The sequence below is a fragment of the Trachurus trachurus genome (assembly GCF_905171665.1).
Source record: "Trachurus trachurus genome assembly, chromosome: 22".
Taxonomy (NCBI): Eukaryota; Metazoa; Chordata; class Actinopteri; order Carangiformes; family Carangidae; genus Trachurus; species Trachurus trachurus.
In genome coordinates this window covers 21,144,571-21,168,132 of record NC_139907.1, presented here as the reverse complement: position 1 = coordinate 21,168,132, position 23,562 = coordinate 21,144,571, and the positions used below count along the sequence as shown (strand labels likewise).

The window sequence follows — 23,562 nt, the reverse complement described above, 5'->3', positions numbered from 1 at the left end:
GTCTGTCTTCTCTGTGTTAGTATGTCAAATTTAACAATGAATATTTTCTCTATGACTGCATTGATCTGTGAGCCATAACACTGAAAGAATAAATTAATTTTCTTACTGAAGAAACCAAGCCTGTAATTCTGCTCTATCAATGTCAAGTAATTAGTACGGTTGCATGTTAACAAGGTTTACTGTATTATGATGACAATGTAAAACCAAAATATTCAGATGGGATTTCCTCTTGCCTTAAAATATGATGTGACTGTGAATTCACTATCATGCAAAACTGTTTCTTGTAAGGCTGTCACTGTTATGCCATGTAGGTAGGCTACATTAAAGAAAAATACAGTTGATGAGGTGAGCAGACTTTGAATGTCACAGTCTATAAATCCCAGCAGAGATGTTGTAAATGACTCTCAATTTATAATATTGGAGTATTGAGTGTTTATTGTTCATATTCCGTCCATGCACTACATTTAAACGGGGCACTGGGGCTTTAAATGGCTCCTTGAACCCTCGGGCACCCAGTTAATAAACACCCACGTCAGCACAGTGCTCCATTCGCTCTAACCGGGTTTCGGTCTTTAGGGCTGAGCAGGAAGTGCCTGCCTGACCGTAAACCCTGGACGCGAGAAAAAGAGCACGGGGAACGGAGGCAAACGAAATCAAACATGGATATGGTGGCAGACCTGGGGGCAAATAGACTCTATCGGGCGCCGGGTGAATCAAGTCACCAGTGAGTATCGATGGGAATTTTTGTAAGGAGGGGGGGAGTAAAACGGCGTGGGGCGTAAGCGGGTCCTGCCGACACCTCATGCCTGGGAGAGAGTCGCTGGGTTTGGGCAGCAGGCAAATCCTCCCCGCTGCTCGCAGCGCTCCGGACCTCCGGAGAGAAGTGGGGGTGGTCTTGAAGAAGAAAACGGGTGTATTAGCGCGTCTTAACCCCCCCTCCGGTGTCACACACTACGTGAATATATTTATTTGTCAGCTCTCGGCACGCTCAGTTGCCGGAGGTCCGTGTCTATTTTTCTATTGTGTGCTGGCTGGAGCCTGAAGTGGGCGTCGCTCCAGGACAGACTGGGCTGCTCTGGCGCGCCGCTGCCCGCTTTTCTCTCGCAGGACTGCAGCACTCTCGTGTCGTTTTTGTAGGTCGACTGATGTCTGAATTGACCGGGAATCGCTCAGTGAAGATGTTCCACTTGGTTTTGGTGTGACATGAGGAGCACTTTAGAGTCTCGAGACCGGGCGTTGCATCGTGAGTTGTCGGGCGCTGCGGAGCCTGTCAGCAAACATCGCATAATTATGAACGAATGTATGTAATCTAGAGTATGTGAGGATGGATAAATAGGTTACTACTGATGGTGAAGAACTACTCTGAAAATGAGGCTGCGGCATATTTTTTTTATTCTTTCTATGGTTCTATAATTTCCGGCTCCAGTTTTCCTCCTCCTCCATCCAACACTCATGTGTTTGCAACGCCAGAGATTTCATGAGCGCCTCACCCTCCCTCAGGTATGATTACTGGGTTTTGTCACCCGATGCTCTCTGACTGGCGTCGGGTGTAGCCCATTAGGAGAAAGCGCTTGATTGAAAGCTCGTTTAGCCAATCACGGCGCAGAAACTCGTGTGGGCGGGCCATATGCGGAGCTTCAGTAGTTGGTCCAGTGCGGGGACAAAGACAGGGGATAATTGATGGCTGAGGCAATAGGGTGTCCGTGCTGTTTTTTTAATGTGACCTGCAGTTAATATTTGCAGTGTGTAGCCTAATCATTTACCAAGGTAAGTTTGCAGTCACGAGGTCAGATGTCCCACGGAACACCCTCTGGGAGCCGATGTTTCCCTCATTAATATGCAAATTACACATCATGCATGCAGGCTCATACATTTAGATTCTTGTAAATGCAGAGGATGGAAGTAGCCTATTTCCCTCTCAGTAATGAGTGTGTCCAAGGTGCACAAGGCCTCTATATGATTTGATATTTTCTTGCAGAACAACTCAGTTTATGATGCATGTAGGGCTAGTGAGAGCTGCTGTCCTGTTGTCTCCTGCAGGCAGCCTCAGAGGTGGTTCAACACCGCCGACATCACAGTGGCTCACCAAAGCAACCTGCTGAAGCAGCTCAACCAGCAGCGACGCCAGGAGCTTTTCTGCGACTGCAGCGTGCTGGTGGAGGGCCAGCTCTTCAGGGCCCACCGTAATGTCTTGTTCGCCAGCAGTGGATACTTCCGAATGCTGCTGTCCCAGGGGCCCGACGGGCTGTCCGAGTCCGTCAACGCCACCTTCGACGTCTTCAGTCCCGAGACTTTCACCGTCATCCTGGATTTCATCTACTCCGGTCAGCTGGACCTGTCAAGTCACAACGTGATCGAGGTGATGTCCGCGGCCAGCTACCTGCAGATGAACAATGTCATCAGCTACTGCAAGAACTTCATCAAATCCTCCTTGGACATCAGCGTGAAGGACGAAGACAGCGACCGTTGTCTCAGTTTGTCTGAGACCTGCAGCTTCACCAGCGGAGTAGGAGAGGAGACCTCGGAGCAGCAGCAGCAGCAAGGCCCCTGCTCCGTCAGTCCGCCGCCTGCACTCTGGACCAGGGACAACTCCAGATCTCAGTCTGGCTTTATAGGGAAGGATCCAGACCAGGATGTAGCAGTCACAGCCATAAAGACTGATCCAAGCAGCCCCGTTAATGATCTCACTGCAGAGGGGGAGGACATTCAGGACCCTCAGGACCCTCTGTACACCCTGCCTGGATCAGAGCGCCGGCGAGCTAAAGGAGGAGCCAAGAGGAGAGCGCCGAACAGCAACCGTTCCAACCAGCACGAGGACCTGGACATCGAGGAGGCCAGGGCTCAAAAGGCAGAGAAGGCAGAGGAGCTGTACGCGACTCTACCACCAATTGTAGGTGTTATTGGACACTTTAATAAAGGTGAGTTGGATATTTAGTGACAAAATGGAAGACCATTCTTTTTCCTTTAGATAACTGACCTCATTATACGCAGAGTGGTGTGAACAAAGCCTCAAAAGAAGACTCTTATATAAAAAGTGACATCTAGAGTAAGCAGAAAAAGTCAAATGTCTGAACAGTTTCTCTTCCTCTTTGCAGACTCCAACCCCATAATGCGCTTCAAATGCCCCTTTTGTACCCACACGGTAAAGAGGAAGGCGGACCTGAAGCGTCACTTGCGTTGTCACACTGGGGAGAGGCCGTACCCCTGTCAGGCCTGCAATAAGCGCTTTACTCGTCTGGAGCATCTCCGCAGCCATTTTGAGACGGTGGGTACAACACAAAACCAGGAAATGACGTATGTAAACACACGGCTCCAGAATAACTTTTCTTACAAGGAGCACAGTGACTTCAGATTAAAAATTTTAGGAGCGTAAGCACACGCCGTAAATCGACTTGCAAAGCAAATATTCACATTTCCTTTCCATTCATGATCCTCACACACATTGGCCTGTGACCTGTAATGACACATTTTAGATTCTTTGAGTTGCCACTTCCTCATTTAAAAAAACAAAAACAAAACAAAAAAACATCTTATTTATTGGTGAAAAACTTACTTGCACTGTCTCAAATTTTAGGGGCAAAAGGTACGGAGCTTGGTGTGTGTGTGTACACTAACAGTAATAACAGATCAGGACTAAACATTTCATTATTAAATGTATTTTTGTCTGATCTTACACTTTGCTTCTCCACAGATCCATCAAGCCAGGAAGCTGGTGTGCAGGAAGTGTAAATGTCAGGTGACGGAGGAAACGGGTCATGTGGTGTGTGAGGGCACAAGACGCTACCGCATGTGCACCGCATGCATCCAAGAAGTGGGCTGTGACAGCATCCCCATAGAGGGTCTAGAGGGGGGCAACGAGGAGCCCGCCCTGTTGCTGGGCGTGGACGGGGAGGAGGAGGGAGACAGCAAAAGGAGCTGGATGGTAACCGATGACGACGACCTGGCTGAAGACTCGGGGGCCGACCTCATCATCCAACAAGTGGACGACAGTGATGAGGAGCTGCAGTGAACTCGGACCAAAGTGTGTGTCTGCGTGTGTGTATGAATGTGTGTGCGTGCGTGTGTGTGTGTGTTATGTCCATGCAAGAGAATTTATGCATAAAATAAGCGATCCACTAATGTAAATACACACATTTATGATGTATTAGTTGTCCATTAGTGAAATGTAAAAGGGTAATCTTTCTTTTTGGATGAGATTGTTGACCTTTGTGTTGAGATGGAATGCTTTTTGTTAAGCTTCATAAAGATATGCAGTATCCAAAGCATGCATATTCAGTGTTTCTTCTGCTTCAGTGACAGTTATATGATAACTCTTTCAAAGATATCTTTTTTTTCATATGCATGGAAGAACAACACCTTTGTACTTTCTGGGACTCTGCTTTGATAAAAGCTGGTGTTTAAACTAAACAAAGTGACTGGGACACAATGATGACTCTGCTATTTCTCTACTCTCTGTAGGGAAAGCTGAAAGCAGACCTTTTTTTTTCATTATTCACGGTTGCAGTGCTTTTTGATCATGATATGCACTATGATATAAAGCCAATTATAATTTATTTGTTTGTTTTTTTCTTTTTTAACTTTTTGACACATTAAAGATATTTTTATACATATTTCGTCTGGCTTGTTCATCTTCATCTCAAACAGAGGACAGAAGAGCAGAGAAAGGTCACATCCTATATCAAATCAAAATTAATGATGAGCTCATTACATTCAAATCATGGCAAGTTGACTTCTCTAGCAGACATAAGTTTTAAATGTTCAAAATGATGCCTGGAATCCAACCCAAAACATGTAGTACATTTGCATTTGTAACTTAAGGCTCTGAATAGTGCTAGTGAAATGTTTACAGGCAACAATAATTTTATACAAAAAGTGCAAGAAATCTTAATCTACTGGTTGCTCTACAAATTTCCCCAATACTTACTACAGTACTTAAATGAAGCAACCCCACCTGAGTAAACGATTTCCATGTTTAAAAAAAACAAAACAAGGAGAGGTGTTTCCTTAATCTACAACTCTTTTGAAGCTCTTCAATTAAAACATCTCCAACCACTCTACATTGTGGTGCCCTGCAAACCTCTGAACCCTTATTCACAGGAATTACAAGAACTTGGGGGATTTATCTCAAACCTTGTTCTTCGTTCTGATGACGGCCTAATTATAGGTGACTTCAGTGTTCCCTTGAACAAGACCTCTGACCGTCTATGTAAAGGCTTTGTGACACTAACTGATACTAGTTTCTCTTGAAACATGCTCGAGCCAGTAATAACACCTTTGACCTAATTCTATCCCGCCCCTTTCACATCCGTTAATGTCAAATCAGGACCATCTGAAATCTTAAGCAATACTCGTCTGTTCTCATACCACAGGTGCTGATGTCTTTATACCACTTTAAAAACTGACCCAACGACTTTAGCTGCTCTTGTTGGACTGTTGAGATTATTACAAGTGACTTGACTGCCTAGTCTCCTTGATTCAACTGCTCCTCTTTCCAGCAACACTGCAGGAGATTGGAATGTAAATAGGAAAATTTAAACTGCAAGTCTTTTACCTCCAATGCCTTAAGCGGTCCCTGAATTACACGCTGCTTGAGCAGTAGTCTATATTTCTCTCACATAAACAGGGACAATAAGCAAAATAACAGATTTCTTTTGGACAGTGCAGTCAAACTCACCCAAAGCAGCCATCACTTGTCTGCTCACCCTTTATAGCCCGAAACATAAATGTGATTACAAGCATTCGTTTTCAATTCATTACAAAACTTTTTAGACATAGAGTATCTAGAATCAATGTCTAAGTTGATGTTGGCTTCAGAACCTGCCTGCATGCTTGACCCGCTACCAGCTAAGCTTTCTGAAAGATCTCTGGCCAGTTTCAAGAGCTACAATCCAATACACTGTTAATTTATCACTTCTGTCTGGCATCATCCTCACAAACTTTAAAACTAGCCCACTGTGTTTACGCTATTATTTAAAACCTTGACTACAATCCAGTCTCTTACGTTTTTGCTCTCAGAAGTACAAAAGAGTTGCATATTTCATTCCATATATTTGAGAGAAAAACCTGTTGAAGTTCAGCTGTCAATCACTCACTGACACTCTTAGTGTTAAATGATCTTCTGCTCAGTATAGATTCAGATTCTGCTTCTGTGCATTTCTTACAATATCAGTGTAGCTCTATCACTGCAGACTTGTAATATACTGGGTTAGTGCCCCAAGGCCCTTTTCTTGGCCCTCTATTTTTCTCTTGGCAAATTTTTACATAGCCTACTCATGGAAGTAATTTCCACTGTTACGCTAGTGATATGCCTGTAAAAACAGAGGCTTGTCAGCTGTGAAAAGCTGGATGTCAAAACATTTCCTGCTTATAAATTCAGCTGAAACTGAGATTCTGGTCACTGCTCTGGCCCAAATACACACTTGTTTAAACAAGTAAGAGCAACTCTCAACAACTCTGATTTCCCCAAGTACCTTGGTGTTAATATACATAATCCCTACCTCTCCCTTGATCAGCACTTCAAGTTTTTTCTTGACCACAAAACATGGCCCAAATTCAGCCTTCTCCGATCATGGCAGATGCTGAGACTGGATTACTGTAATGTTTTGGTTTCTGGTCTGCCACACACTCATACTAAGAGTTGCAGATGGTTCAAAAGAGTTTGAACTAAATCCAAAAAATCTGACAATTTAACACCAGTTGTAGCTTCTGTTCATTGGCTCCCTGTCCATGTCAGATCTGACTTGAAATTGCCTCAAGGTTTTCCTCTATCTGTCTGATCTCCTTAAACCTCCTACTTCATCTAATGCTGTTCACTCTCAGAATGCAGGGCCTGCCTGTCCACAAATCAGCAGGCTGCAGTGCTTTCCTCTATTGTGTGCCCCTTTCCTCTTTCTCTCTCTTGCTCCCTCTCACTATCCCCAGATGTTCTCCACCCTGTCCCCTCTTTCCACCCAGGCTCTCTTTGCTGGACCATCTGATCAGTGATGTCACAGGTCCCCTCTCCCTCTCTTGGCTTACAGTGCCATTCCAGATGTTTCAGATCTGGATTTTCCCCAGCCTTGTCCTTTTCTCTCTCTGCCCCTTTCCTGGATGTGTAAATGATGTGCTTAGTTTAGGCTCCTTTATACTGTATTTTTGTTCACTGTCCTCTTTCAATGTCTTCGTAGTGGAAAGAAAACCTTCTGGCTCATGTCAAAGCCTTCCTGTTTGGTGGCTCCTGGAAATTGTTCAACATGCTCCCTAATCGTATTCTTCACTAATGAAGAGGGATCCCTCCTCTGTTTCTTTTCCTGCAATTTCTTACTCTCTTTTTTTGTATCACAGGACCTCCTTGGGAATTTTCTCCTTGTCTAGGTTCAAGATTTGAGGATAGAGGGTGTATCTTAAAATTTCATTAGGCTATTTGTGGTTCTTTTGGGTGGAATTTTGGTCAATTTTCTCACAGCAATTAGGCTCTATATGAACACAAAACAACATAATTGTTTTGATAATGTAAATCAAATCATACATGCCATTGAACTAATTGATACCAATCTAGACTTGGGCAAGCATCAAAGTAGCCAGTGGTCTATTTTCAGACTTGAGCAATGTGTCAACCTATGTGTGATGACAGCAGTCTTTAAGTGTGAAGGCTACATGTGATAATAATAGGCAACAACTAGAGTTTTCACTCTTGATTAACGGACTCTATAGGGCGATTAAAACGTATTTCTGAAGGTAAATGATACATTTTATGTTGATTTCTTTCAACTCAATTCATATTTTGAATTCCAAAAATACTTTTCATTTCAATTTTCCCGCCAGTAGATGGCGCCCTCGCGGCGGTTTTATCAGCTGTCCGCGGGACACCGCTCTGCTTCCGTAGAAGAAGTGACGTCAGACCAGAGGCTGGACCATCATGGCGGCCATTATGAGGCTTGTCAACAGAAGCACTTTGGGTTCACAAATGGGCCAGCAGTACCTGGCGTTTAGCTCCGCAGCAAAGGTAAGAGCTAGCGAGTCTTCTTGTGCTTTTATCCGCCAGCAGGCTTTACAGTGACGGCGTGTCCGGCAGCAGACACCGGGCAGTAGGCAGCGTCCTCTGCGGTCACAGCCCGGAGTGGTAGCTGGCTACATAGCAGGCTGTTCCTAATTGAACACTTCATATTTACACCTGTGCGTGTACTGTGTTTGAGCGACTGTGTGTTCGTGTGTTTGTGTGTAGGCTGGCGTGAGAGCGGGACAAGCTCTCCCGGAGAAGGTGAAAATAGTGGAGGTGGGACCCAGAGATGGGCTCCAGAACGAGAAGGTAAATATATGTGTCAAAATAGTTTGTTGTATTAACAAGGCTACACATCATTGACTACAGACAGGTAAACGCTCAGTGCGTCGTTAACACTAATCTAAACGGTATTCGCCATCGCAGGTGTTACAGGTGCACAGGCCATGTGTTGTGTAACTAAAACAAACAACCTCAGTTCTGCTTCATGTTGTTTTTCTGTCCCCTCTCAGACAATCGTACCGACAGAGACTAAAATTCATCTGATAGACATGTTGTCAGACTCCGGCCTGCCAGTCATTGAGGCCACCAGCTTTGTGTCCCCAAAATGGGTCCCACAGGTGAGTCCTTTCTCCATGGGGGGAATTGACATGCAAAGTGCAAACACCCCACTGAGGGCGGTGCAGAAACTGCAGCACTGACAGGTTTCGGTTGTTTTGTTTTTGAACCTAATTTCAGATGGCAGACCAGGTGGAGGTGATGAAGGGGATTAATAGAAAACCAGGAGTGTCTTATCCGGTCCTTACCCCCAACCTCAAAGGTTTCCAGGCCGCTGTGAGTGTCCAGCATTAAATACCAACATGCATAAATATTATTTACATTGACTCACCCTATGTCAAGCTATTATACTACAGGTAGAACATTGTCCCTAATGCCTGCTCTCCCTGCTCTAATTTACCAAAGGTGAAGGCGGGTGCTGCAGAAGTTGCCATATTTGGTGCTGCGTCTGAGCTTTTCAGTAAGAAGAACATAAACTGCTCCGTGGACGAGAGTTTACAGCGTTTTGATGAGGTGATGAAAGCAGCTAAAGAGGCTGGTGTGCCAGTCAGAGGGTAAGAATTCAGGCTCATGATCAAATGCTGACAAACCATTGGAATTTGAGATTGATTCTTATCTATATTTGAGTTTCATCTGAATTTCGTGTTGTCACAGATATGTGTCGTGTGTTGTTGGATGCCCGTATGAAGGCAAGGTGGCACCTGAAAAAGTTGCACATGTGAGTCTACGCTCTTCCTTAGTTTACCTGTACATGTTTAACATAACCAAATTCAATCAAGCTCAAGCTTCTCTTTGTCTCGCAGGTAGCGAAGCGTCTGTACTCTATGGGATGCTATGAGATCTCTCTGGGTGACACCATTGGAGTGGGGACTCCTGGTAGCATGGCTCAGATGTTGGAGGCGGTGAGCAGGGAGGTGCCAGTCAGTGCCTTGGCAGTGCACTGTCATGATACCTACGGCCAGGCCCTGGCTAACATCCTTGTTGCCTTACAGGTCAGCCGTGCTTCTGATTGTTTTAAAACAAGCAGAAAATGTATTTGAATGAAGCAGATGGAATGACTTGCATGAAGTTGATTGGCTAAGAACAGTGTTAACTTAAAGAGGTGAATTTTGTCTTTGGTTTGCAGATGGGAATCAATGTGGTGGACTCGTCAGTAGCTGGACTTGGTGGTTGTCCCTATGCCCAGGGGGCTTCTGGGAATGTTGCTACTGAAGATGTAGTCTATATGTTGCATGGACTTGGGATTCAAACGGTGAGAAGCCACACTTTATATTTCTCAACAAACAAAACATTTCCTGTTTCCTGTTTTGTTACACAAGAAGAATGACAGTGACTTGTTTTGTCTTTTCCCTATTAGTTAGTAATATGTTACAAAAGCTTTTCATTTCATGTCACTTGCCATTGAACAAATAGACAAAAGTCCCACGTCTGTACTTTAGTTCTAAGTATTGTTTACAATGTGAGCCACCTCTTGAAATGCTGAAGTTCAAGTCTTTGACATTCTGTTCTCACCTCAGGGTGTGGACCTCTCCAAGCTGATGAATGCTGGAGCTTTCATCTGCCGAAGCCTCAACAGAAAGACCAGCTCCAAAGTGGCGCAGGCCACGTGCAAACTGTGATCAGTCTTTCTCAGACTGCAGCATAAACCATGTCAGCTGGAGCCATGATCCTCTATATGTACAGGTCTCATCATTTTAAGTTTGGTTTGGTTTGTCATCTACCAGTATGAGAATATTATTTTAATATTTGGATGGTACCACTCTCTGTTGAAACATATGATTAGATTTTCACTTCATGATAGCATCGCTGGAACAGTGCCTTATGTAAAGTCAGTCTAATCATCAGTGTCAAGCCTTCATTCAAAGTGGTGTTTACATTACTTTCTGGCCAGTAGGCAAAGTGGAAAAAAAATGTTTATACTGATAAATCAACGATAAAAATATGCCATTGATTGATAAACTCACTGTTGATGTCAGAAAAGACAGAAGTGTTGTTTTGATTTCTGATCATCCTCTGTATGCTGTGATCACTGTTTTCAAATGAATGATCTACCTTGGGAGCATCTGTGGACGCCATCAGTTGGAAATTGTGGTGGCTTGTGGAAAAAATAGGGATGTGTTATATTCCATTGATTTAATTTTTTTTTTTAATGAGTTTTACTTTAATATATATTTATTGTAATATGTCTGTATATATCAAACATGCTTGAGTTTCAAAAATAAAGCACTACTTCATAAATAATGTGTCATTAATGTATAAATGTACATGGTCTTAAATAGTGTAGGCAGTATGAAGGGCTACATGATGTGAGACACTTTTTTTGTCACTTTACATCCAATTTCATCTGGTTAACTTCAACTTTACAGTTATTGCATCGAAAAAATACTCAATCATTATTGACCAAATAAGGTACAAAAGTAGAGCTTATTATCAGTCCCCATAGTGATTTTGCTGTTTGTTATGGAAATGATTCACAATAAATAAGAACTGCTCTCCTTGCCGCACCTTGGGAGAACCAGATGAACAAGCCCGACGGGCAGACTGAGATTCTTAAAGCAGGGCTCTCCAGCACTGAGAAGCAAACAGCATATCTATCACAGACAGGAACATAGGCTGTCACCGTGACTCACAACAAATTCGAATGATTAATGACAAATTGGCTTGGTAATTGTTACTGCAGGAAAGTTAGTTATGAGTCAGCAGCGACAATGGAAAAAAATCTGCACCCTAAATAACGTCCATAATAAATCGTTTTATTTTTCAATGTGGTTAACTCGTTTGAAATTTCTGTTGTTTGAATCCGGAAACCATAGCACATTAACACATGCACATATATAGTAGCCTATATATCATTCATCATTAAGCAACCCAAACACAAACACACTTTTAATAAAGTTAAATTTAATTTATGTAAATGTAGAAAAACATTATTGACAACAAGTGCAGATAATAACATTTCCTCCGATGTCCACAGTGGACAATAATTGACTCACTAAATCATGTAATAGGTCAATGAGCCATCAGTTTGTTCTCCACTGCGCTGCAGCTCCACAAACACAGAATTCAACAGCAGCATTCCTTTCGCCTTATTTATATCAACAGTGGTTTGGATCAGGCGAGGTTGTATACAAGCTTGTCAAAGCACAGGCAGTCTATATACAACATGTGGCTGTACAGCAAAAACCTGAGAGCAAGCATATGCTTGCAGAGATGATGAGATATACCAATGATATATACATTTTAGCACTGTAATGAATCTTATCCAAGAGACAATGCAATATAAACGTCATTTTGGGCCAATTTGCATACCTTCAAGTATTACACAGCCATAAGACTACAGTCCAATGCACAGTTGTTTGCTGTTCTTTCAACCATGAGATCACCAGGACAACTGTGATGTGAAGTTTCAGCTTGAATAAATGGAATGTTCATAAAAGACTCAGTGACCACAGGCACCCTGACACACCACTGTACTGTAGACACTGGCAGGGTGGGTGAATACCTCTGCCAGGTGTGTCCTGCCTCCTTCAGAGCAGCGGAGTGGCTCGTTTCCTTTCTCTTCTTGTGTAAAACTCCAATCAGAAGAAAGAGTGAAACTTTGCTGGAATTTTCTAGCAGGGGTGAGAGTAGAAACGGCACAGAGACTTTTATTGTATTCAAAAAGGAAACCTCACATATCATCACCAAATCAATTTGGCGCTACCTGACTTGTAAATATTATGGAGGTTGACTTGGAAACCAAAAGTTTGCATTCTCCAAAAGAGTCTCATATGTGGACACAGGGGCCCACAGGATGAACCCACTTCTGATGAGTCAGCTTCCGGGATCTGACACATACGGCAGGCTGGCTCATAGCTTTGAGTCTGTTGTTTTTCTTTTTAAGGTTTGCCACTGAGTTAGAGCCCAAGCACTGCTAAGATCTTGATATTTGGGTCTAATTTCTGCTATGATCATTTGGTAGTGGACAGGTTCGGAGCAGAGGCCCGAATCTTTTCTTCAAGCTTGAGCTCAGAGAGTCTGTATGAAGACTTGCACGCGCTCTTAAAGGATGGAGGCGGCTTCTCCTTTGTGAGCGGCCTCGCCGCTGCGTGGTTGAAGTTGTTGAAGGGGTCGTCGTTAAAGTCTTCGTGATGCATCGGCACGTTGCGATTGCGCCTCCTGATCTTGTTCGCGCATCGAGCAATGCGCTTGGAGAGGAGATAAATGATCTCACAGATGTTCAGGATGATGCAGAGGGCAGATGCTCCAACCATGAAGTAGGTGAAGACCTTCTTTTCCGTGGGGTGGCCCACGTAGCAGTCCACCTGGTTGGGGCAAGGTGACACCTCACACTTGAAGAGCCTCGGCAGGTAGAAGCTGTCGTACACCCGGTGCAGGATGTAGAGGAAGGCGATCTCGATGCCCGTCTTGACGAAGAGGCTGATCAGGTAGGTCCACCACAGGCCGCCGTGTTTCTTCCCCGTGTTGGCGTACAGCTTGGCGTTTTCACCATGCTTGGCCTTGTACTTGCGCTCACGGTCATCGCGGTAGGCCACGTGCATGACCACCATGAAGGAGGGGCACGTGACGAAGATGAGCTGCAAGGCCCACAGGCGGATGTGGGAGATGGGGAAGAAGTGGTCGTAGCAGACGTTGGCGCAGCCGGGCTGCTTGGTGTTGCAGTCAAAGTCCCTCTGATCATCTCCCCACACTCGCTCCGCTGCCACCACGTACACCATCACTCTGAACACAAACACCACAGAGAGCCACACTCGCCCAAACGCCGTCGAGTACTTGTTCACCCCACTGAGGAGGGCCTGAAGGGTCTTCCAGTCCATGTCCTTGGCCTGCTGTCAAAATCTCTTCTCTGGAACTCTTCTCTTGCTGGTGGTCGTTTATCTTCACCTGGATGTGGCAGAATGAAGAATGGGTGAACATGCTTCTACTGTCTGCTGAGTTACAGTGGTAGGCTATCACACTTACTCCATATACTTTAATAACAAATCACCTTTCAGTTGGGCTTTCAAAATCAGTTAATTAATTTAAGTCAGAGCTGATTTAGTGTGAGGCTCGTTTATCAGCCCCACCTTATATTCCTTACACTAACACATAGCCTACTGAAGAGCAGGCCTCCAGTCGCCGTAGAGGAAACAAGTTGGACCAATTTTAACACACCCAGATATTAAACACATATATTTAGAAAAGGCAGCGCCTCCACTTAAGATCCTTTCTGAAAACAGTTATAACATAATATTAAACATTATAAATAATAAGTTGTTATAAAAAAAGAGTAGACTAGTCTCCTAACAATAAAGCAGGCTTTAACGCACAGCTCGTGGGTGTAATTTGGAGGTTTCTGTGGCTTTTCACCGATATGCGGTCCTTCCTCTGCCACCAGCGACAATCTATTGAATTATTTATGCAGGAAATCCGAGCGGTCAACAGATTTAACGACACTTATTTCCAGTGAGCTGAAATGAAAACTTCGACATTCCCGAAGCTGAACTAAGCTCAGACGGATGTTAAGTAAATCAAAGAGAGATTTTCACTTACCCCAACAACCATTAGTCCATAACTGGTTAAAGTGACACGTGAGGAGATGTGTCCCCTGTGGTTTCTCGTTGTTTTTGATGTCCTTTTTAGTCCCTTAACGCACCGGGTTGAGTCCCGTCGGCAGGTAGAGGAGCGCAGTGTTGGGAAACGCGCCTGTGGGTGGGGTTAAAGAAGGACTGAAGCTGCCTCAGATGTTTCCTTTCTTTCTTTCTTCCCTCCCTCTTTTTTGTCTGCCTCCCTCTCTCCTTCTCGCAGCACAGCGTTAAATAGCAGTCCAAAGATTTTCAACCATTAGTTTTAAAAGTCGGTAGAAACCAGGAACCAGGAACTTCTAAGAGGAGATGCCAGTAGTTTTTACACGTGACATATGTTTAACACATGTTTGGAAGCAGACAACCAATCACAGCTTAGGTGACTTGAGGTTGCATGTGGTTCAGCCAGCCCTGGGATGGGAAACAATGGGACCAGGACTACAGCACCACTGAGAACAATTCAGATGTAGGCCTATCTTATAATAATAAATCAACAGGTACAGATCTAAGAGGTGAAGTCTGGTCAGAGATGGCTGAATTGGGAACACATGAGTAACAATTGTGACTGTGTTTCAAAAGGCAACAGGTTTAGCTTCATTTTTCCTCCAGAAACAGGGCTGTCACATTGCCTGAACTTGTCTCTGAATATTTGAGGCAGCATACGTAAGCAATAGACACACCTTGAAGTGAATACATTGTTTTGTTGTTGTATGTCCTTACAGCCTGTGTTTGTGAGACGCCTACACTGCTGGCAGTGTCTCCTGAAATGTTTTGAGGATGTTGACAATGGTGAGATGGTACGCGGAGGGGGGGAAAAATCATCTTGTAGCCTAAAATAAAAACTATTTATTTCCCTGTTCCTTTTCAGTGATCATCTGCACTATGTGTCCGGCTCTTTCATGCAACACCCACAGGAGTGCCAAGAAGTGTATTGTGTTTCCTTTTCTCTCTTTAAAACCAGGCTCTACTCAGATATCAGTGCACTCAAGCTCATCCTCACTGTCAGATTAAAAGCTGCTCTTTTTGTCTCCACTTTACTCTCAACTCACTTTTCCCACCAAATCTATTTTTTTTTTCTAATTAACTTGTTGGAAGCAAACTGCAGTAGCCTGAAGGAACAAAAGCTTGTTACTATCATTTTGGGATTTTTTTGGGGAGATGACGGTAACCCCTCACTGTGCCAGGGTTTGCCAGGTCTTGCACAGAAGTGCCTGTTCTCACAGCTCTGTGTTTACGCAATGTAAAAAAGGTACAGACTGGTTCATACCTCATACGTCGCGAGTCAAGTCAAGTCAAGTTTGATAGTATTAATCAGTACAATGAACTCTCAATGGGCATGTTTCATGCTCACACAACAGCAACCACTCCCAAACAAATCAAACATGTCTAAGGATACATTCAAGAACAGGGAAAGTTTGACAAGGAGGGATGAATATGATAAAGATAAACCCATTAATATTGCAGTTATTATTGTTGTTTTGTAATTATCAGTTTTCTTTTTTTTTCTTTCCTTTTCTTTTCCTTTTTGACCTGTTTTTTTCTGTGTATGCTTTGAAGATGGCTCTTGATAAGATGTACAGTATGTGCTGCTTTTCTTTTCCTCAAATAAAAAAGTTTAATAACAAAAAAAAAAGAACAAGGAAAGTTTCCATCAACTTCATATATTCATCTTGTAATATATACATATAAGCAGGCTGAAAACTAACTTGACCATAAGGCTGAACTGAGATGTGGACAGCAACTCAACTGTGTGGAACCAGACCAAGACATTATGCTCATATTTCACCTGTGTACAAATAATAAACACTTTTAAGTTTGCAAAAGATGTGTCTAATTCCTGGAGTGAAAAGTAGTTGACTGTTGAGGCTCCTTCTCTAAATAAAGCACTTCATCTCAATGTCTTGCAACTATCATGAGATTGTTAGAGGTATCAAAGTGCGGTTTTGCTTTTCAGGAAAGTCATCTAGGCCTATGCTTCATAGTTAAACCCTGTAAAGACATTCAGAGCAGTCCAGTCCATTCAATAGGGGGAAAAGGGAGGGGTCTTTTTTTAGCCCCAGATGAACAAGTGGCCCAGGCAGTCTATTGGGACACACCTGGAGGACTGAACCTCTGTGATATGCAAGTCTCAACAAGCTGGAACAGCAAACAGGATAAACCCGTTGCTTTCCACTGCTGGTCCTATGACAGGAAGGAAATGTACTAGAGTAGTGAGCAAGAGAGAGAGCGGGGATGATGAGAGATAACAACCAGGAAGAGTTGGGAGGGTCTCATAATTAGAGATATTGTTGGCTGATTTACAGAACCACACTGTCATTTTGGACTAGCAGAACCACATATCATAAATTGTAGACATATTTTAGTGGCGTTATATCACAGTCATTATTGTTATGAGTGTTCCATTTAATCCTTGTGGTAACACAACTTGGAAGTATACTTTTCATTTCATCTGTTGAGCCTGTGACATACCTGCTGCCACCTCAACACACTGCAGGAGAACAGTCACATTTAAACAACAACTTGGTTTTCCCAAAACAGTGTCCTAGTTACCATGATAATCCACAGGCCTCTTTTGTTAACAGTTTTCATTGCAAGCGCTGTCTACTGCAGTAGAACCAATGTTTGCAGTGAGAACTGTTGACCCATTCTCCTGATTGTTATCTAACTGTTTGTCCAATGACACTATGTTGTTTGAGTTCTTAAATGTCAGTCTTTATACTGGACTGAACAAGAATGCATTCACCTTCTCTGTGTTAAGATGCCAGTAGGAGTTACGTCTGAAACTTATACTGGCTGATCAAACTATTGAAAACATCCGCACAGGGAGAGACCACAGGTAAGGAAATACGTCTTTTTTACTCTCACTACATCGCTCCTTTGGCACTTTGTAATGTAAATACTGGAATCCTCCATTCAGTGTCTGAAAAGACCGACAAATTCCAGCACTGGGTGGTTCCACACGTCAGCATGGATGAATCAGAGGAGTGGAAGGCTCCTCCTCTGCCCTCCTCAAAGTACCAATCAAGCTAAATCATGAGGGTACTGCTCGTAGCAACAGAGCAAAATGTGGGGCCAGAGGAGGGAGGGCCTAAAGAAAGGCATGGAAAAAGTGGAAGTAAAAAAACAAAGTCTGAGATTTTTTTTTTGTCAAACCACAGAACTGCAGAATCAACAAATGTTCTCTATGGAAACGTGGCTGTTTACATTGTACTTTAGGTACATTTTCCAATGCAAAGACTCTCCTGTATAACTGTACCACCACGGTGCATGAACCTCTCTGCTTTAATGGAGCGAAAAAGTAAACACATTTTAAAATATGAAAATGATCTTTAATAAAATATTATTAACAACTCCTGCACCTCAGTGCAGTGAAATATACAAATCCTGAGTTATTATTAACAGCTGTTTTAAAAACTCCATCATTGCTCTTCCACCCTCTATGCACAAACATGATGACAACAGTAAGAAACAAAATGGTAAAATCTGTCAAACCTGTTGATAAATTACGATAAGTACAGCATTTACAGCCAGAGCTGGGGACTTGTGGGTGAAGGGAGCGGACACAGCACAGTCTCAAGTAAACATTTAGAGGTTGGGCACGAGCAGAGGGAAAATCTTAGGCAGAAACCCACATCAGTTTGTAAAACCATACTCGCCAAAACCGTTGAGTGACTCATTTCATTGAACTCAAGGCTAAATCTGACTGCTGCATCAATTCCTTTTTTTTTCTTTCTTTCTTTCAAGGGCTGTTGAACTATGTCTGTAAAAAGAAAACATCTGTAAATACTCCCCAACCCTCAACAGTGAACACGTTCCAGTTCGATGAGTCATCAGTACTGAAGTCCAGGACTCGGTAAACTATAAGGAACCGACTCCATTACAGTTCAGTCTCTGAGTATGCAAACGTCTGCTGTCAAGTCTTTAGAGGAAGTGCCTGGGGACTGAGGAGAAGCATCTCTCCTTCCCCTGGGTCTTTGTTTTTTCATAAAGTCTTTGGTTTGTCCTCTCAGTATGTCAGGCCACGGCGACACTGTATGAGGGCGCAGGTGTCTCAGGGGTGCTTTTACCCGTCAGCTTTTGAGAGTTTGACTCCATCAATTTGCTTCCACTGGACATTGAGCTGGTCGTGACTTGTGTGCGTGTGTGATGGAGTGAGGTGATGCATTCACGGCACCGTTTGCCAATCAGATAGATAACTTCAAAGATTGAGAGCAGGATGCAGACCAAGCTGGTGACCACCATGAAGAGGGTGAAGATCCTCTTCTCAGTGGGCCGAGCGATGAAGCAGTCCACCGTGTTGGGACAGGGCTCCTGCTTACACTTGATGAGCGACGGGAAGTCGTAGCCCTCGTATATATGGTAGAGGAGGTAGACGAAGGTGGCGTCCACGATTATTTTGAAGACCAAAGTGAGGACGTAGGTCCACCACAGGCCTCCGCGCTTCTTGCCAGTGTTCTGGTAGAGACGGCGGCAGTTGTCGCCATACTTGAGCCGGTGTTTCTTTTCCCTGTCCTCCCTGTAGGACACGTGCATGACCACCAGGAGTGAGGGGCAGGTGACGAAGATGAGCTGCAGGGCCCACAGCCGGACATGGGAGACGGGGAAGAAGTGGTCATAGCAGACGTTGTGGCACCCGGGCTGAGCCGTGTTGCATTTGAAGTCTTTCTGCTCGTCACCCCACACCTTCTCTGCGGCCACCACGAAAACCAGGACCCTGAAGACGAAGACAATGGAGAGCCACACTCGGCCAAAGGCTGTGGAGTATTTGTTCACCCCGCTGAGGAGGCCCTGGAGGAATGACCAGTTCATGACGGGGTTTGTTCACAGGCTCTCCCTGCTGATGGAAGACAGAGGAAGCTCCCTTCAGCTGAAACAGCTCAGCCAAACTTCAGTTATGTCTAAGAGCATGGGACAAAAAAGAAAAAGAAAAAAAAATCACAGTCACACCACAGCTTTGGGGGAAAATGACAAGGAAACAAAGAAAGAAAGAAAGAAAGAAAGAAAGAAAGCGACGCTCTAATGTAAAACTGGTTCGTTACCAAATGAATTCACGTGTTTACGTATCTTACGGCAAATAAGATGACAGGGGAAAAAGCTTAAAATAAGCACATTAATGACCGGGTCTTGTTGTTTAATCTCTGAATTCGTGGTTAAAAGCAACAACTCTTGATTTCCTCATTGTACGGAGATATAATCAGAGAACTCTTACTCCAACAAGCCACTTTCTATCGACTTCTAACTTTGTACTTTCGTGCGCACTTGCGCGTATCCAAAATTCCTAAAAATCCGTCTTAACAACAAGTAAACACAAGTTCTACTCTCTTCCACTCACAGAATTGAACGATTTGAATGTATTTGAGTACTCACGGTCTGAACGCTGCTGCGGCGGCTGTCCCGTGTCGGAGCGGAGGAACAGGCTTTGGATGAAGCTGAAGAACAGGACGGGAGTGGAGGAGGGGGTGGAGTTGTTGGTCTTCCATGTCTTCTCACTACCCAACCTGCACAGGTGTGGCTTCACCAAAGACTTGTTTGGCCAATTAAGTGACAGAACAGGGTTTTAACTTTGGCTCATTTAACTAGTGGCACACGACCAAAACAAATTCCGTGTATAATTTGTTGTGACTTTAAATCCCCATGTATGATTTTCATGCCACGCATTTGATAGATTACAACAGTGGCCGTTTGGCATTTAAACATGAAAATGTTTTTGTTTTTTCTTTGGGAGCCATACACTGATTTACAACAAAAGAAAAAAAAACGTTGATCTTTTAATATTTTGTTGAAAAGATAAAACCTTAACTATAAGTATATATAAAATAATCAATTACATGATTAAGATAGCTAAAAAAAATACATAGTTCTTCAGTAACTATGCGACTATAAATGAGTCAACCAATAAGTTCTTTCCACAGTATGACATTTAAATTAGAAAGAGTCAGACATCAGGCTGTAGATTTCGTCATAAAAAAAGGTGTTTATTGAAATATTTACATGACAGATGATGTAAGTTCAAAGTACAAAAGACCGGGAACACACTCAGACATCACACACTACCTCCATACACACACACATACAAGTCAGGGGCACTCTTTTATTTATTTTCATTCACACATATTCTCCACAGTCCGAGATGATCACCTTCTGCTTCGGCTTCCCCTCTTTTGTCCCCTGAGCCTGCAGAAAGAAAATTATATGAAAGATGAAGAAAATATGATTTACAAATCTTATCGCAACATAAGACTTTGCACTGTACCACAAAATCAGATTGATAAAATATTAAACAACATTTTGTATATTATTGGCTGTATGATCACTGTTTATATTATATAATTTCCATGTCTGACTACTCTCTTACTCAGATATAACCAATACAAACATTGCATTGCATTAGATTGAAATGCTGTAGGCATACAAATTACATTATCATTGAAATCGCCTCCAATTCTTTAATCCTGGAATCAAACCTTAATGAATCCCTTCATCTTTTACCTCCATTGCACGGAGCACATCCATCCCCTCCACCAGCTCTCCAAACACCACATGTTTTCCATCCAGCCAGTCTGTTTTGTCCGTGGTGAGGAAGAACTGAGAGCCATTACTGTTTGGTCCTGAGTTGGCCATGGACAGCTGCCCTGTAAACACAAGAGAGACGGACGCAGCATGTTCTTGCTGTTACCAACAGGATCTCCCAGTAAACACAAAACATGAACTTCATTCACAGACATCAGTGCTCACCCCCGAGCGCCCCTCAAATAACTGCTCACCTGGAGCTGTGTGCTTCAGGACAAAGTTTTCATCATCAAACTTCTTGCCATAGATGGACTTGCCGCCGGTGCCGTTGTGGTTGGTGAAATCGCCTCCTTGGCACATGAACTGAGGGATGACACGGTGGAAGCTGCTGCCCTTGTAGCCAAAGCCTTTCTCGTGTGTGCATAAGCAGCGGAAGTTCTCTGCACAAGATGGAAAAAGGAATCTATCAATGTCTGCCTTATTAAATGTGTTCATTTTGAATGGAGGTGCTTTAATAGGCCCACATGGTTTCTTTTTACAGCTGTATGAAGTGTTGCAGATGTGCAGCTACAGGCTATATAGTATACAAAGATAGGATGGTTCATTAAAGGAAACTGCATACAGACCTGCTGTCATAGGAACAATGTCAGCCCGCAGAAGGAAGCGTAGTCGTCCTGCTGGCTTGTTGCCGATCTTGATGTCCATATAGACCTGAGGATTAACTCGGCCCTTTTTAGCTGGTGGTTCAGCCTAGAAAATCAAACCATACTTGACTTACTGTTTTACTATGGTTAAGAGTCAGACGCATCAGCACAAGATCGGAAGCCAACTCACCTCCTCTGCTGTCGTGTTGGTTGTCTCTCCACCCGCCGCCTCCCCCTCGGCCTCTTCTGCGGTCTTCCCCGAGAACTTCTTCAGCCAGTCATCGTCCGACCACACTGAGACAAAGCACAGTTAAAATCAGAGCCACTGATTTAATTTCACAACACAGGTGAAGCCACGTTTCAGCAGGTTTTCAATAAATCACCTGGTCGGGAAGAACCTTCTTTGATTCTCATGGGCTTGGCGATGTTGACACGGACGGTCCGGCCAAAAAGCTCAGACTCATTCTAGTAGAGAGAGAGAAAAAAACATCAGGAACCAATGTTTTGGGCCTTTCGTGTGAACACAACAAGGAAAAAGAACTAAAATATCACTGGCATGTATATGCAGCACATGCTAGTGGAACCAATGTTTTGGGCCTTTCGTGTGAACACAACAAGGAAACAGAATTAAAATATCACTGGCATGTATATGCAGCACATGCTAGTGTGAACACAACAAGGAAACAGAATTAAAATATCACTGGCATGTATATGCAGCACATGCTAGTGGAACCAATGTTTTGGGCCTTTCCTGTGAACACAACAAGGAAACAATACTAAAATATCACTGGCATGTATGCAGCAATGTGCGTCACATCACTTACCATGTTATCAATGGCTGCTGCAGCATCCTATTGAAGATAAAGAGTGGATAATTAAATACGTAATCATATTTATATTGCATTCACCAGTCAGTCCACTGTTAACCCTTTTCAAATTAAGGTAGTATTCAAAGGGAGCAGATTAATCACTTTATCCTTCTTTCAACACAATAGCACAGCCAAATTAATAACCAAGAATTGTCCATTGCTACACTGCAATACGCTCTCTTCTTAGTAAACCTTCGTCTCAAAATCTCTCTCACATTATACGGACATTATGTAGCTATACCGTGTGTATTTAAAAATCAACATGTTAAGAAATTACATACGTAGTTGTGTTGTTGGGTGTTAGCTTAATCAATCACATATGAGGTTTGTACAATGTGTATTTTATTCATGTATACAAATGTTTTGAATTAATTCTCCCTTTTAATAAGCCCCTATTCACTTCTCAATGACAATGACAAACACCCTGCTTACTAAACACTTGTTACAACACTTCTACTCAGTACATACCTCTGACAGTTCAAACTCAATGAAAGCAAATCCCCTGTGCTTTTCTGAAACAGAAAATAGAGCATGTTAACAGAGCTTCATCTCTCTTACCCCCTGGGTGGTTTAACGGGACATGTGAACTGCTCTTAACTTACCCGTTTCATAGTCTAACGGTATCTGGATGTCTATTATGTCTCCAAACGGGATGAAAGCAGCATGAAGCACCTTCTCGTCCACCTCCTCTGCCAGACCACCTGTCAGAAACACAGACAGTAACGTTACCGATATGTGATTTAACGTTACATTAACACAAAGCAAGAAGATGCATCCACTTTATGTAACCGTGTTACGTTTAAGTACCGATGGAAACCGTAGTTTGGACGTTATTCTTTAATCTTATTTCTTCTCATAACACAACCTGACGCCGTGCCTTTTACAGAGAGAGCTATTGAGGAAACTGTGCAAAGTTTAGAGCCGGAGAAGTTTAAAACAGTGAAGCGACGTGTTTTGCCGGCTGGCTCTCCGCTTTCATCCTCGTTTTCATCTCATATCCACTTAATTCACGTCCGGCTGCGTCTGCTCTGGTGCTTTCAAAACAACAGCAACACCACGATAGACGGATAGACTGAAACTGCACGACTTCAGCGTGTTTTTGTGAGAAAATGAGAAGAACTTACCAACATACAGCACTCGTTTATTCGCGGCCATGTTGGATCCAACCTTTCAACTTTAACCCCACGGCTTCGTCATTGGTGCAGAGCTGCAGAGCCGTGCTAAATCCCGCCTCTCTGGTCTCGTGAGCTCTTGCGCCACCTGTCGGAGAAAAGTCTCTACTACACCACAGTGATCAAACTCAACACCGCGAGCTCCTGTGTGATGAACTGGTTTTGTTTAGCCCACCAACCAGACTGTGCCTCTCCCACCATGGCTACATGTAATTAAACAAAATGTCTACCTCCACCTCCTCTCTGTTTCATGTTCTGTAAATTACA

The 23,562-nt window shown here is 43.4% G+C and overlaps 5 protein-coding genes across 5 annotated transcripts; 2 read left to right on the top strand and 3 right to left on the bottom strand.

Moving 5' to 3' along the window:
- Positions 1-564: 564 nt before the first annotated feature.
- zbtb8a (zinc finger and BTB domain containing 8A) lies at positions 565-4,513 on the top strand. Its single transcript, XM_083997921.1, has 4 exons — positions 565-724; positions 2,041-2,918; positions 3,096-3,265; positions 3,692-4,513. Exons 1-4 carry the CDS (start codon positions 660-662, stop codon positions 4,007-4,009), a joined length of 1,431 nt encoding a protein of 476 aa, XP_083854047.1. The 5' UTR covers positions 565-659; the 3' UTR covers positions 4,010-4,513.
- Positions 4,514-7,875: 3,362 nt separating this feature from the next.
- On the top strand, positions 7,876-10,764 carry hmgcl (3-hydroxy-3-methylglutaryl-CoA lyase). Its single transcript, XM_083998620.1, has 9 exons — positions 7,876-7,984; positions 8,204-8,287; positions 8,491-8,598; positions 8,717-8,812; positions 8,942-9,090; positions 9,191-9,254; positions 9,340-9,528; positions 9,663-9,788; positions 10,054-10,764. Exons 1-9 carry the CDS (start codon positions 7,898-7,900, stop codon positions 10,153-10,155), a joined length of 1,005 nt encoding a protein of 334 aa, XP_083854746.1. The 5' UTR covers positions 7,876-7,897; the 3' UTR covers positions 10,156-10,764.
- A 1,722-nt stretch (positions 10,765-12,486) lies between these two features.
- gjb3 (gap junction protein beta 3) lies at positions 12,487-14,187 on the bottom strand (the record flags this gene model as incomplete). Its single annotated transcript, XM_083997608.1, has 2 exons — positions 14,069-14,187; positions 12,487-13,420 (listed from the first exon to the last, which is right to left on the bottom strand). The coding sequence occupies exon 2, from the start codon at positions 13,351-13,353 to the stop codon at positions 12,487-12,489; it is 867 nt and encodes a 288-aa protein (XP_083853734.1). The 5' UTR covers positions 13,354-13,420; positions 14,069-14,187.
- Positions 14,188-17,988: 3,801 nt separating this feature from the next.
- Positions 17,989-19,507, bottom strand: gjb10 (gap junction protein beta 10). Its single transcript, XM_083997722.1, has 2 exons — positions 19,468-19,507; positions 17,989-18,998 (listed from the first exon to the last, which is right to left on the bottom strand). Exon 2 carries the CDS (start codon positions 18,907-18,909, stop codon positions 18,115-18,117), a length of 795 nt encoding a protein of 264 aa, XP_083853848.1. The 5' UTR covers positions 18,910-18,998; positions 19,468-19,507; the 3' UTR covers positions 17,989-18,114.
- Positions 19,508-20,072: 565 nt separating this feature from the next.
- Positions 20,073-23,284, bottom strand: ppie (peptidylprolyl isomerase E (cyclophilin E)). The gene is made up of 10 exons (XM_083998917.1): positions 23,248-23,284; positions 22,726-22,824; positions 22,592-22,635; positions 22,079-22,105; positions 21,638-21,719; positions 21,445-21,548; positions 21,237-21,360; positions 20,865-21,050; positions 20,590-20,732; positions 20,073-20,274 (listed from the first exon to the last, which is right to left on the bottom strand). The coding sequence occupies exons 1-10, from the start codon at positions 23,276-23,278 to the stop codon at positions 20,206-20,208; spliced, it is 909 nt and encodes a 302-aa protein (XP_083855043.1). The 5' UTR covers positions 23,279-23,284; the 3' UTR covers positions 20,073-20,205.
- Positions 23,285-23,562: the final 278 nt, after the last annotated feature.

Bases quoted from the DNA above. Each gene is read 5' to 3' on its own strand.
- zbtb8a (XM_083997921.1), top strand. From the start codon at position 660: ATGGATATGGTGGCAGACCTGGGGGCAAATAGACTCTATCGGGCGCCG. The intron at 2,919-3,095 runs GTGAGTTGGATA...TCCTCTTTGCAG, and splicing joins TATTGGACACTTTAATAAAG to ACTCCAACCCCATAATGCGC. The intron at 3,266-3,691 runs GTGGGTACAACA...GCTTCTCCACAG, and splicing joins TCCGCAGCCATTTTGAGACG to ATCCATCAAGCCAGGAAGCT.
- hmgcl (XM_083998620.1), top strand. From the start codon at position 7,898: ATGGCGGCCATTATGAGGCTTGTCAACAGAAGCACTTTGGGTTCACAA. The intron at 8,288-8,490 runs GTAAATATATGT...GTCCCCTCTCAG, and splicing joins ATGGGCTCCAGAACGAGAAG to ACAATCGTACCGACAGAGAC. The intron at 8,813-8,941 runs GTGAGTGTCCAG...AATTTACCAAAG, and splicing joins TCAAAGGTTTCCAGGCCGCT to GTGAAGGCGGGTGCTGCAGA.
- ppie (XM_083998917.1), bottom strand. From the start codon at position 23,278: ATGGCCGCGAATAAACGAGTGCTGTATGTTG. The intron at 22,825-23,247 runs GTAAGTTCTTCT...TGTTTCTGACAG, and splicing joins TAAACGAGTGCTGTATGTTG to GTGGTCTGGCAGAGGAGGTG. The intron at 20,275-20,589 runs GTAAAAGATGAA...TTCTTTCTGCAG, and splicing joins ATGTGCTCCGTGCAATGGAG to GCTCAGGGGACAAAAGAGGG.
- gjb10 (XM_083997722.1), bottom strand. From the start codon at position 18,909: ATGAACTGGTCATTCCTCCAGGGCCTCCTCAGCGGGGTGAACAAATAC.